The sequence below is a fragment of the Drepanopeziza brunnea genome, assembly GCF_022702325.1.
Source record: "Drepanopeziza brunnea f. sp. 'multigermtubi' strain 214-2 chromosome Unknown ctg8, whole genome shotgun sequence".
Taxonomy (NCBI): domain Eukaryota; kingdom Fungi; phylum Ascomycota; class Leotiomycetes; order Helotiales; family Drepanopezizaceae; genus Drepanopeziza; species Drepanopeziza brunnea.
In genome coordinates this window covers 2459041-2472765 of record NW_027094071.1, presented here as the reverse complement: position 1 = coordinate 2472765, position 13725 = coordinate 2459041, and the positions used below count along the sequence as shown (strand labels likewise).

The 13725-nt window shown below is 47.7% G+C and overlaps 2 protein-coding genes across 2 annotated transcripts; both read left to right on the top strand.

The window, feature by feature from the left end:
• Window positions 1-3762: 3762 nt before the first annotated feature.
• On the top strand, window positions 3763-4545 carry L3040_005399 (uncharacterized protein; the record flags this gene model as incomplete). Its single annotated transcript, XM_007292585.1, has 3 exons — window positions 3763-3882; window positions 3938-4040; window positions 4100-4545. The coding sequence occupies 3 exons, from the start codon at window positions 3763-3765 to the stop codon at window positions 4543-4545; spliced, it is 669 nt and encodes a 222-aa protein (XP_007292647.1).
• An 880-nt stretch (window positions 4546-5425) lies between these two features.
• Window positions 5426-6293, top strand: L3040_005398 (uncharacterized protein; the record flags this gene model as incomplete). The annotated part of the gene is made up of 2 exons (XM_007292584.1): window positions 5426-5660; window positions 5722-6293. The coding sequence occupies 2 exons, from the start codon at window positions 5426-5428 to the stop codon at window positions 6291-6293; spliced, it is 807 nt and encodes a 268-aa protein (XP_007292646.1).
• Window positions 6294-13725: the final 7432 nt, after the last annotated feature.

Here is a 13725-nt window from a genome sequence, read left to right as displayed (position 1 = left end):
GAAAAGGCCCACAGGTGTTGTGACGATGAATTATCCAATTGATGATAGTCAATGTACAGCTATGGAAGTTGGAAGTATCGTGATGAACCTGTTTGTCGTTTATCCCTGTGAGAGCGTGAGGCACGCTATATTGGCACTGGCCAGGCAGAAAAAAATGCACCTAGTATATCTATTACGTCATTGCGGAGTAAGTATACAATCGTATAGGTACTGTATTGGTATATAAAAATTGCATTGAATATAATAAATAATTGCAAATCAATCGATGTATTTCGCATAAGCTATTCGTTTGGACGTCGGAAGTCAATTATGTTCACTTTCCTATCGGCTATTAGCTACGTACTGCTAGCTTGAAGTTTTCATTCGTTTCCCTTTCTTGTCCTTCTTTTTCATTCACAAGGTCCCCTTTTTCTTCTTTTCTCTATTTCGATTGCACACTCGATTTTTCATATTCGATTATTTACATTTGATTCTCTATATTCGATTCTTTATACTCGATTTTTTATATCCGATCGTTCATATTCGATTGTTTAGATTCGATTTTTGATATTCGATTTTAGGCCAGGATCAGTAGAATCGATATCCAGGTCAATCTCAAAAAAGAAGCTACCGGTCCGGGGCTCGATTCTATAAGTAGAAGTTGGGACCGTTCAATGTATCTAGGGCATTCAAGGCGGGGGAATGAGCTGGCTGTAGCATGCCGAGAGGGGTCCGGGGCATGCCGAAAAAGCTGTGCATATCCGGGGCACATGCTATGCATCTAAGGGTCCGAATCGAATGTAGGGGATCATTCCTGGTATCTAGGGCTTCTTTAGCAGAGCTACCGGTAGATTGGCTGGGCTGGGGACAATGGTCCGGGGCTTCTGTCCGAGTATACTACGCTAGGCTGGGCTGTGCTGAAGTCCAGGATGAATAGTGAATCTAAGGGGATTTCGAACGAGTGAAGTAGGGGGAAACCAAGGCTTTCGAGGTTGCCGAGCAATAATAAGGTCAAATAGATCTGACTGACAAGGGGGGAATTTTAATAATTGTAATTAAAGGTGAGAATTCTCAACGTTAGGGATCAGGAATTCCGTCGGGTCGGGGCGGAGAGACGAGGTGCCGAAGAAGTGAACAGATAACAGGTTGTTACAAGAAGTGGCTGTCAGGGAAAAGAATGATGTTCAGTAGAAGTGTTGTATGGAGGTCTGAACAAGGTAATTTCTGAATGCAGGTGCCGAGCAGGTGCATAATATAAGCTTTTGACAAGACTGCTGAAACGAAGGGAGGTATTCAAGGTAGGTAGGGATGCTCGAATGAGAGAGCGGGGGATCTTCGGTCCGAGGAATCCTCTGGCAACTTTTTGAAGTTCTTGCAACTGCAACTAGCGGTTATAGCTATTGCAATTGCTGTTCTAGTACTATTTGAATGATGGCTGAGTTGGGAGCGTCCGATCGAGATATGTGAGGAAAATCGTGGTAATTCATCGGCGAAGGTTGCAATCCATTGGCGAAGGTTGCAATTGAACTTGACTATTGGCCTCAACTTTTACAAGTTGTTGCAATTGCACTTGAGGTCAATTGATATACCTACCGGTTCCATTGGGGATGTAATAGCCAATTAGGACGGTTAGCTAAGAAGTGGGAGAAAATCGATAGGGAAGCTCTGGCAGCCTGTATAACGAATGTCGATCGATTCTATCTTTGCCTTGAGGTATTCAAAGAGGGAGTAGATCTCAGAGAGGGTCGGCGCTAGCTAAGCTGACAAGGTGATGACCGCGGGGATAGAGTGAGGTGGCCGAGTAAGGGAAACAGGTTTTTGCTTGTGCGAGCGAAAACAAGTGATGTCAGGAGTTCGCCAGAGCTGAGGGAAAGGCGTAGGTAGAGCAAGAGAGATACTGAGCGGCGCCGAGCGGCGCGTACGAGGTAAATTCTCCTTAGCAGTCTTTCAAACTGGATCTTTTTTTGGACTTGGTGATCTTTCTATAGGCAGTCTTCTACCCAAGATCTGAAGTGTGGTAATATCTTGGCAATCTTTCCACATTGCTAAAAGTCGTTCCGAAGCAAGGGCGAGAGGGAGGCCAAGCGAACACAATAGCCAAACCGAGGGTAATACAATTGAAAACGAAAATTGGCAATGGAAGTTTGTTAAAGCAAAACGAGGGAGAACAGGACAGGAGAGCGAAGCGGCCGGCGATTAACAATTGGGCCGAAAACAACGAGAAGAAGGACCAATCAAGTAAGGAGGCTAAGCTGTATAATTCTGACATAAAAAGTGATCACCGAGCTGAATATCGATAGTTTGGTATATTCAGGTACCGATGGCGGAGTCAAAAATAGCCGAAGAGCTATCGAGGGGCCAGGTAAGGAAATTGAACGTTTTGCGAGGTCGTTCAAACTGATATGTCCGTAGGCCGCGGGAGCGACCTAGGTGCGAGGGCCAAGGGGAAAACAAGTTGCCGTAAAACGAAAAGAGTTGGAAGATCATTTTGAAGGCTGAAGGGGCCAAGACACAAAGGGCCACAAGGGGAAAAGATAAAGATTTTATTGGTTTGCCGGTAGCAGGCTCTCGATTGAACGTTCAAGCTGTTCTCTTCTGTCTATTGTAACAGATATGATCTTTTTGCGTTCGTATAGCTGGAATGGTAGGTGGAGTCGTCACAAAATAGGGTTTGATAAGTTTCCGATTGTATAGTTGTTTTCTTGACTACTAGCTGACTTAAGGGGATACTATAAACCTATAAAATTAGACAATTATTTCATAACTGTTGATATAACATGGTTTGCGAGGAAATTAGTGGTCCGAAATGAGGACAAGACATACGAGGCCCATAAGCGAGAAACTAAGCGAGGGCCCTGGAAAGAACTCGATGGATAAGAAACCGACAGGTTTCGCTAGCGCCGAATTCCAATATGGCTGAGTGAAGAGCGGGAATTTAAGAGGGCGAAATTGCCGTAATATTTTACTCGGTTGCTAGAGGTACGTAAATTGGAAACGGGCGAGATTGCTGAATGTCTAGGAAACGTTGCTTGGCGTGCCCAAGAGTCAAAACTGCGTATTGATCTGAATAGGGGGAAAGTGAGGTCCGCCAAGGAGGTGATTTGATCGTGCCGGTGGCAATGTTGTGGTCTCATTGCTGTAGCACGAATTGTAGGGTGTTCCGTATGCTTTTGGAGAGCAGGGAGGCTGGCGGAACAAGCTGATATTGCTTGATGGTTCGTGGTTTTGAAGTTCTCTGGTAAGAAGAAGATGTAGAAAGCCATTCGCAAAGGCTGGCGAGGGTCTACTATCAGAGAGGCTTCGGTTTTTCGAAGGAAAATAGCAAAATAGCTGAATAACGAGGGGGTGCCCCGTCGATGGGATGTCCGGTTCTCCAAGAGGAAGAAAATTTGCAGGAGGCCAATTAAGAAAAACGGAGCTTATGGAGTGTACCTCGTACAACTAGATCTTATGGATACAACGTTTAACACAGTGATCTATGGGTGGATCACCTAGTATAGAGCATCTATAAAGCCTCCACAAAATACCCACTATGATAGCTACAAGTAATTAAGGGGGGAGTACTGGCCTACGAGTAAAGGAACCAAACTAACAGCTGATGGTAGGGCAGGAATAACGAACCTGCCTGTGAGATACATTATAAAAAGGAGATATCCCTTCTTACAGTTATGGCAGACTACATTCATCATTCACTCCTTTTGCAAGCTTGCTCCTTTTCGGCAGCTCGCCCTATCGATGAAAGACTCATAAACTTCTAAACTAATTCGGACATTTATAAGCATGATGCCGCCTTCGAAATCTATCTTCACGATCTTGCTAGCCTTGATCTTTCTCTTCAACAGAGCTCAAGCATTTCTTTTTAGCGACGACAGGGAAGTCATCGGTTATCGAACAGTTGGCGAAGTAAGTTCTACTTGATCTGCATAGCATAAGCTTATATTAATGACGTGAATCATAGGAGGAAGCCGAGCTCATCAATGATGGCAACAAGCCATACAGAGATGAGTTCTACGATGCAGAACGCGCAGGCATCAATCAATTGGGAAATGGCTTTTACATGAGTGAGTTGATCTTTCAGATCGTCTCTTAGTAAGGGATGCGGAGCTGATAATCTGAACAGCGGCCGTACCTGCCGGATGGGCGGGTGATCCAACGGAAAAAAACTGGTATTGCGTTATCGAAGCGGAGAAAGAAAATATTGAAGATGTGGGCAAAGCATGGATCCCGGAGTTCTATCAGAAGATGACCTGGAATGGTCAGTTCGAGGAAGAGAATTTATGGGTCGGAGACGAAGAAGTCATCGTGGATTATATCGAGTCACTCACACCAAACCCCGAAAAGGCGCTGCGCTTCTCGTACATCTCGTATGTCGGTTGGGACTTGCAAATGGTCATCCCAACTCAGGTGTTAAACGACGATGAGTTGGAGTTATGGGCTCAATGCTTTGAATCCAAAGAAGAGCTGCTTGAATACTCGGACAAAACCGTTGATTGGGAGAGTTGGGGTATTCTAGGAGATCCTGGATTGCCGAGCGCCGAGACTTTCGTTCCAATGGTTACGGAGTAGGCAGGTAGTGCTCAAAACATGGCTCGTCAATCATACATTAGAATTAATCACTACCAGTTAGTAAAATAAAGCTGCTACACAGATATCGAGTCGGGAATCCTATCGTAAGTCTTGTCGAGTCTGTATCAAAAACTGACTGACTACTACTTACATACATCTACATTGATTGTGTCCTTGTGCCTCCCGGGAGGTGGAAACGACGGGGCAAGACCTGTTCTATAGAGCGATCGATATAAGCATTGTGGATGAATGATGATCTATGTGTCTGGTGGGCGTGTCTCTGTTTATTTCCGTAGTGGTGGTGCGAGTGGTGCTTGCAGTACAGTCAGTCACCTCTTAGCTGCCAACTAATGCACAACCTTTTATTTTGCACCAGAACTCTTCACGTTTGACAGCTTATACTTTTTACGACCATAAGTTTTGAGAGGTAAATAAAAATTAGAAACCTGTTGATATCAAGAATAAGTTGATGACTATAAGACGATTTTATATGATATTATTATTTGATATAGTTAATCAGAGCAGAAATATAGAAAGTTGGCTTTCGCTAACTCGAGAAGAAGTCTTTGAAAAAAGTTTGAAAAAAGGAGCGACTTCAGCTTCATCCTTTGTATCCAGGTCTATTAACAAGCAGATTCAAGCTTGACGGTTTTAGATACCTATTTCTCCGAAGATATTGTTGATAAACACCGGCTAATGTTGATTTTTTTTTTTAAGTGATAACCCTTAGTTTTGGTGCGAAAAGTGGTTTTATGCATTAGTAGCTACCTAGTACTGTAAACTGCCGAGGCCTGACCGCCCTTGAGAAAAAGATTCCCACCTCCCACCTCCCACCTTGCCACAACACCAGCATCACAATGCCCGGCCCGCCTGCTCCGCCATGGCACCAATCCGCAGATACCTGCGCATCACCAAGTTTTCTGTCCTGGAGGTCCGCATCTACCTAGACAACCCTTCTCTCGCCGAGAGCTGGCTCCTCAACTCGCGCAACCCGATCCTCCCTCGCGTTATCGAAAGCGTTCGACCTCTCGTGCTCCCGAAGCTCCGCGAGGAGAAAGAGCGCAACAAGGCAAAAGGGGGTAAGAAGAGAGGGGTCAAGGATGTAGTCGTAGCAGGTAGGCCGCATGATAGGGGGGCTCGCGGAGAGGATAGATGGATGGATGCTGACGTTAGCAGAGGATTTCGAGGTTTCTATATTCTTGACGGAGACCAGCACCCGGCATTCTCTGCTGTTCAAGCAGAAGAACTTCAAGGAGCCGACGAAGAAAACTATCCGGTCGAACTCGTCGAAGCTAACAGGAAGTACGGGCGATGCGCCTATCGAAGTCGAGGATGGCCCCATGATTGCTCGGGAGGACAATGAAGAGGGGGGCAGTATCAGCCTTCACGATATTCCGGATGCAGATGAAATTGAATCCGACGACGGCCATTTTGTAGACCAAGAACCACGCGGGTCCAAACGGGCCAGAGCTGCGACGGGTTCATCATCTGAGTCCCCTGGCCCAGGCCTGGAACCATTTTCCAAACGTCGGAGGGACGCGTCTGGAGAGGAGGCCGACGACAAGAAGAAGATGGCAATGGACACCACCTACGATGGCTTCTCGATCTACGGCCGCGTCCTCTGTCTGGTCGTCAAAAGAAAGGATAATAGAAGCAAGGCACCGGCGGGGGCGGGCTTGGGAGGCGGACAGGCTACTATGGAGAACTGGATCACGTCTACGCAGATGCCGCCACCGGACGACGATTGAGGCATTTTGATTCCCATCTCGCAGTATCTGGTCTGGCGGACACGGCGGCTCGGTTCGATTTGGATCTGCCGATACACGATCATTACGACATGCGGAGGGTAAAATGGAACGATATCCCACTCATTGACTTGAGATCTGCAACAGAACCCCCACCACGTTTTGGCAGGCAGGCAGGCAGGCAGGCAGGCAGGCAGGCAGGCAGGCAGGCAGGCAGGCAGGCAGGCAGTCATCCCGCGTGTCGCCAACCCTTGCGATGATGAAAGACGGGATGAGCAATCACCATGCGGGCGTTTCCGACGCGTACACTTGCTTCAGGAAGAAAAAGAAGAGGATGGCATGGCTGAATCTGTAGGCGATTGGACGGCTGATTGACCGTGGTCTTCCTTATCGCCGGTCAAACAAGGCTTCTCCACCCGGTCTTTATTCGCAGCAGGACGCACACGACGCTATCCAAATCTCGTTGCCGGTGCCGAAGCCGCACCTGTGCTGGCTTGCAGAGAGCAGCACTCTGCATGCTGGCTACGATGCTTAGTTCGAGTGGTTGGCGAAACGTGGGAAACGGCTGGGCGGCGCGCTGGGTCTCGATCTCACCACCTGCGGAGATCGATCTTTCGAGGTCGATGTCACCTGCCAGGCGGCAGATGTTTCACCCGCTGCCGCGTGCCATCGCTCCGACATCTACTTTTGCTTCTGCATCTTCACTCTTTGATTTTATCTTTCGTTTCGTGTGATACAATGTAAATATCCATCCCACTCAACCTTGGGGGGCGCTCGCCTACCCACACCTCGGAGACCCAGACAAGAAGAAGCAGAAGTGTGATTGATGGATAGAGTCATACGGACCGGATGTAAAGTCTCGGACAGGATGTAAAGTCCGGCGGCCAGCCTGATGCTGATTCAAGGTCTATCGTCCTCCTCTGGCGCGTCTGTTTCGCCGATGTGCGCGACCCTATGACCTACCCCAGGTCGGTCAGAGATGGAGTTTGATTACACGACAGTCACATGGACAGGCTGTAGTAGTATAATAGCCTGATGATAATTCAACGATGCTATATACGGAACCCAGGTCGGTGCCGTTGCCACTACCTTGGTAATCTGCAAGTAATCTAAGTCCGTAGCAATTTATCCATCTCGCTTCGACTCTTGGCTTCACCCTCACCTCACCTCACCTCACCTCACCTCACCTTACCTCACCTCATCTCAGGGCTGGTGTCTCGTCTCTCGTCTCTCTCGTCTACGGTCTGACTCATCTCTGCGTGTACAGAGTATCGTGACTGTACGGAGGATTGTGATCGTGCGGAATACGTACGTACCGGCACGGCCAGGGTTTGGGTACTCTCACCGCCTTGGGGGTTTGGAGGTTGAGGGTTTAGCGGTTTGGGGCATTCCAGATGCGAAGATCCTGGACGGGGAGGAGGTCTCCCGTACTGACTGACGGCGCGACGCACACGATACGTACGCAGCACTGGTACTACTACGTCCACCACTCATGTGACGTACGAGCACGAGGCTCTGCGCGTCCTGGTTTCCTCTCTCGCTGGCTGGTTGATAGCCAGTGTGCGCAAGCTGTAAGTACTACTGTATAAGTAAGCAGCGCGGGTTGAGTGGGGTGGGGTTTTGGTTCAAAGTCAGGCATCTACTACGTATCTACTCGGTGATACTTCGAACTACGCTACTACGTAATGGTCGGTTCTATCTGTAGTGTAGTACTGCTATATTCAGTGTCGTCTTTGATGGAGAGCCGGTTCTGATCTTGTTTGCTGCTGAGAATAGGTACCTATCCGGTCAAGAAGATGAGATGAGTCAATTCGCCTTGGTCAGCACGCACCTGACCGCTCCTCAGACAGACACGACCCGACCCGGCTCGGCCCCACCCATATCGTGAGAACGAATCACCCATCCATGAAATACTAGGTCCTTACTACGACGTAGTAGTACGCAGTAACTACGTAACTACCGGTACACGGCGGCTCCTTCCCCGTGCCGTACCGCACCGTACCGTACCGTACCGCAACTCAGTCGAGTTGAGAGTGGGATTGGGCCGAAAGGTTAAGATCCAAGACGTACTTAGTACGTACGTAGTACCGGTACCTCCTTATCAAGATTGAGATGGAGATGGGAGATGGGAGATCACGTTTCCAACTCTTTTCCTGTTCTTCCGATTACCGTTCTCGACTTCTTCTGCTGTTTTCTAGTCGAGTTACCGTTTTCTATTGGAGGTCAGGGGTGGGGTGAAGGTTAAGGTCAAGGTCAAGGTCAAGGGTGGAGGGCAAGGGTTGGAGGGCAGGGTTGGAATCCGGGTCCAGGGCGGTGAGGGTGAGGGTGAGGGTGAGGGTGAGGGTGACTGTGACTGTGATGGTGAGTGTGACTGTGACTGTGACTGTGACTGTGACTGTGACTGTGTGAGCAGCTCAAACGTGCTCTCTCTGCGGAGACTCATCTTCTCTTCTCCACTCTTCGGTCCTTGTTGTTTACTTGCTATGCAGGGAAATGGGGAATGTGGCAATGGGGAGTGTGGCAATGGGGAATGTGGAAACTTGGAATGTACTACTAGGAACCTGGAATGTGGAATCTTGGAATAGAAGGTGTAGTACGTAAATGTGGATATACTACCGGTACGTACTACCTACGTGGAGGATGTGCAGAGGGGGAGGCAAAGAGAGGATTACCGTACTGGAGTATCTGTTACTACGTAGTTGTTCAGTATGACCCGATGGTATCTCTTTTCGGCGCTACCTACCGCTACCTACGTCGGCGCAAGAGTTCGGCACTTTTCTGCAGAGGAGGAGGAGGAGGAGGAGGAGGAGGAGGAGGAGGAGGAGGATTGAGGAGGAGGATTGAGGCGGCGGGGGGAGTATGCAAGGTAAGCACGGTAAGCAAGGTACGCAAGCTTCAGTACACTCGAGAGAAGAAGAGCCTTCCTTCTACGTATGCATACGTGAATCCTACTACGTACTACGTACTACGTACTACGTAGTATGTACAGCTATCCTTCCATGCCACAACTACGACCAAGTGAGTATCAGATTCACGTCCATATCCATCATTCCTCTCCTCTTCATTATTACACTGCGGTGTATACTGTATATGCGACCAGTATACGCGTGTCAATACTCTACCTGACCCAGACCGTAACTTTCCACCAGAACGACCTTCTGATCGTCGGTTTTGGCTTTGAAGGTTTTTCTTCTTCTTCTTTCGTTCCTCATGCGTCGTCACGGGAGAGGAAAGAAGGGAAAGGAGAAGGGAAGATCGAGAATTTGGTTTCGTTTCAGCGCTGCCTCTCTCGTTTCGCATCGCGTCGTCGCGTTTCAGCTTCCCCGTTTCATCTTCTCGCTCGTATCTCGTCTTCTCTGCCAAGCTTCAGGTTCGGAAAGAAGAAAAGAAGAAGGGAAGGAAGAAGAGGAGACGAAGAAGAACAAGAAGAGGAAGAAAAGGTGATCTTCAGGGTCCTGCCGTCGCGACCCATCCGTCTGCGTCTGCAGGTACTGGGGGCTTAGTTGCGTAGGATCAGATAGAATACGTGCATGCATGCGCTTTTAGTACGTACCTAGTAGTACAGTAGTAGGTACTACTACGTAGTACTTACTGCAATACCGTAGTAGAGTATAATCCCCTGGACCGCTCTTCCGTACCCTCCCCCTCCCGTGCAGACCTGGTTTTTTGAAGAATCCGATTTTTTCCAGTATCCGCCGATGGCTTGAAGCATTTCAAGCGCGTATGGAAAATTATTGTCGAGGCCTCGGCTATAATAAAAAAAAATATTAAAAAATTTAAGCGTGAGACAGCGCCATTTCTGATAGCCGAGGACCCATGCACCAGCATATCAATATGTTCAGGTCTGCAAGAGTGTGTACTCAACATTTATAATATAAAACCTTTGTGAAGGCTGAAAAAAAAAAAAAAAAAAAAAAAAAAAACCGGCTTCCAAATCGTATACCGAAAGAGGATTGGAATCAATGTAAAAACTCCCCCTTCCAGTTATACCGTGCTCCGCTTGCGTACCTACCACCAGCTTTTGTTTTCTAGGTTTTGTAGTCGTACGTAGTACGTAGTACTTCGAAAAGCAGCTGTGGACCAGAACCGAGGTGGATCGATCTGTAAAAGCCGAAGGGTGGCCTCACCTCAAGCGCCTCAAGCGCCTCAGGCCATCCATCCATCCATCAGCCTCTTCACAGGAGAGACACGTGTAGGTAGGCAAGGAAGCCCGATTTAAAAATAGATGGGAAAAGCCTACTACACTAGGTACACTACACTACACTACACTACGCTCCTCAGTCCGAACCGATCGACCGCCTCTCACTAACTCTCCCGCAGGTGAAACAGTTTAAGTAAACCAACCATCTGTGCGGGAAGAAAAAGAAGAAGAAAAAAAAAAAGATACCAAAAAAAAAAAAAGTTCACTGGCGCTTTCTTTTTTTTTTTTTTTTTTTTTTTTTTTCGCGTGCGCCTGCGATACGGTCGGTAGGTTAGCTTTTATTCAGGGGGCCGGGGAAGGGGGGGTGCGTGGGCGGGAGAGAGAAGAGAGAAGAGAGAAGAGAGAAGAGAGAAGAGAGAAGAGAGAAGAGAGAAGAGGTGGAAAAAGAAAATTACTTCATGATGATCTCACATTGCTGTTCCTGATCGTCGTCAAAAAAGGGTTTTTATGGAGATGTGTGTGGTACTACGTAGGTACTGTACCGTACCGCAAAAGTATCTTTCTGAGCTCACCGCCTTTAGTGAGCGCGGCAGCCCCCTTTGGGAATGGAGCACATGCAGACGTTACAGGCGTGATTATCAATCACTCCCTGGGGGGAACGAAACGGGGGGGTTTTATTAAAGGACGGGAGATTTTCGAAAGGGGGGGGGGGGGGGGGGGGGGGGGTCGAGGTGGACTGTAATACAGCCGTTTTATGGGTAGTAGATCGGGTAGATGCTGCTGGCAAAAGTGTAGCGGATGGAGTCGAATTTCAATCGGGAGGTATTTTAACCCCCTTTTTTTTTAAAAAAAAAAAAAAAAAATTTTCTCGCAGTTTTAATATTTCAATTGTCGATGATGGGATCTCGTAGAGCAAGAGCTTTTGGTCTTACTCGCGATGATCGATTATGTATTTTAAATACTATATAAGGCCGCCGATTTTTCACCATCTTACTAGTAAATCGCTTTCCCAATCAAATTCGCTCTCGATCAAGTCAAACATACTCTACGACATCGATTAATATCTTGAAAACGTATCAGCCGACGTTAATCGCGCCTGATATTCCGACGAAGAAACGTCTGGTCGACCGGGCTCTAGCGTTCCCAGCCCATGGAGGAAACGCTTTGAGATTAAGATCCCCGCTTTAATAAGTCTAAATGAGAGAGAAAAGGCTACGCGAGCAGCTCTAACTAGGAAAGGGGTTAGCGAGCCGGGTGCGGCAGAGGTGATAATCTCTTTAAACTCTTCGACCGCGCTACCGATAGATTAACGTGGGTGTTGGGGGCGCTGGTAGCGACCGCTCTCATCTACTCAACGTAGCTTTCTTGCAGCTGCAAAACTGTCGGTAATAAAAAAAATGGTGTCTGGTTTCGGTGTCCTCCTCAGGGTTCAGGGGAGGCGGTTCCTGCTGTACAAGTGGAAGAGATCACGTGGATTGGGTATAGGATGGTATTTACAGGGATGTTGGGGGTGTGAGGTATGCTAGACTAAGCGAGGGCGTGCCCGTGTAAGCGAGGCATGCTCGTCAGTAACTGAGCCTGCCGTTTCCACCAACTACTACTTCGCAGTACATCGAGGATATTGATGTACCGACAGCAGGCCCGCGAGCACGTTGATTAGACCGACGAGTGATACGTAAGACGAAGGATGGTTTACCAACGAGACGTGAGCTCAGCCGAGAGAGCATGGGAAAGTTCATCGTACTCGTCGAGTTGGTGAACGCTAGCTTTCGCGATTCCGCAACTCGTCGAGATTTGACGCATGTTCGGATAGGTGTTTGAAAAAGATACTTGCGAAAGGCTCGGTCGGATACGAAAGTTGTTTCGACAGAAGAGAAGATAGATCGTTCGACGCCGGAAGTCATTCAAAGAGTATTATATTAATCGTCGACCAGATAGATGCCTTTACGATTTCATCGTATAGGGGTTTCAATAGGAACATGGTAAAAGACACGCTGCTGGATTTATACTAAACGTTTTAGAAGCTTGTACTATCGGGCCGATCGGATAGCCAGCTTTATCTCTCAATCTTAATCCGATCGAAACGATTTACGTAGTACTACGTAAATGTTAAAAAGGAAAGGCTATAATTTAAGTAGACACCTTGAAGCTCATCAAAGCTATCCTCGATTCCAGAGAGTTATTCCCAAAGCGTGGGGTCCGATCGAAAAGGATAGAATCGTTGCTTTAATTAGAACTAATGCTGTAAGACAAGCTACTTAAACGTAATCGCGGCGGTACGGTGGTATACAGCTTAGTAAATTAAAAGCTTATAAAGACCGCGAGAGCCTGCCGACCCTCAGGCTATAGCACTTGGGCCTGTACTCTGTTATGTACGGAGGAAAGTTTAAAAGGGAGGGGGGAAGGATCTGATTTGTTTGTTCGCTCGCTTGTTAGCTTTCGCTCAGGGGGAGGCTGATCGCGTCGAAAGTATAATTTCGCAAGGGGCTCCTAAGTACTTACCAGGGCTTCAACCAATCAGAACGTAGTGGTTTCTTCAAGCAAGTAGTAGTAGTAGTAGTAAGTACTACTAGTAGTACGTGGTAGTACTCACTACTTGTTTGTGCAACTAGTAGTAGTATTTAGTCCGTGCGATGGGGCTGGCAGGGTTATGAGCCATGGAGTAACGACCGATCTACGATTTACGGGGCTAATCATACTTTGCACTTTGCACATGTAATACTACGTACTAGTAGTATTTAAGGAGGGGGTGGGGTAGTGGTATTCCGTAAAACGACACCTACGATACGACTGTAACCCCGATTTACGAATTATGATTACCAGATGAACTCCGTAGATTACCTAAGTGGGGGGGGGGGAGGCCTACGATTCTCTACCGTACCTGTGCGAGATGTCACTGGCGAACCCTTGCGCTCTGTTTTTTTTTTTTTTTTGCGGCAAAGCGTAAACCATCGATCGATAAGCGGCGACTCTCGGAAGAGATTTTTCCTTTACCGGCGGCTCCGGATCTGCTGCTTTTTTCTCGATCGCTACCCTAATCGCGATCTGCACTCGACGGGCAGACCGATCGAGAAAGACTAAAAAGGATTCGCGATGGAGAAGGACCGGATAGGAGAGGTGGAAAGGGCTTAATTCGGGAATGGGGTATTGCGCTTTGATTTTCGATAAGAGCGCTTTGCAGACATACCGACTTATCGGCTTTACATAAGGGCTACGAACGCGAGCGTTTAGAGAGGGCTTTACGGTAAGAGAGAAGAATATTTGTAAATACTACGTATAGTGGTACTGATACGG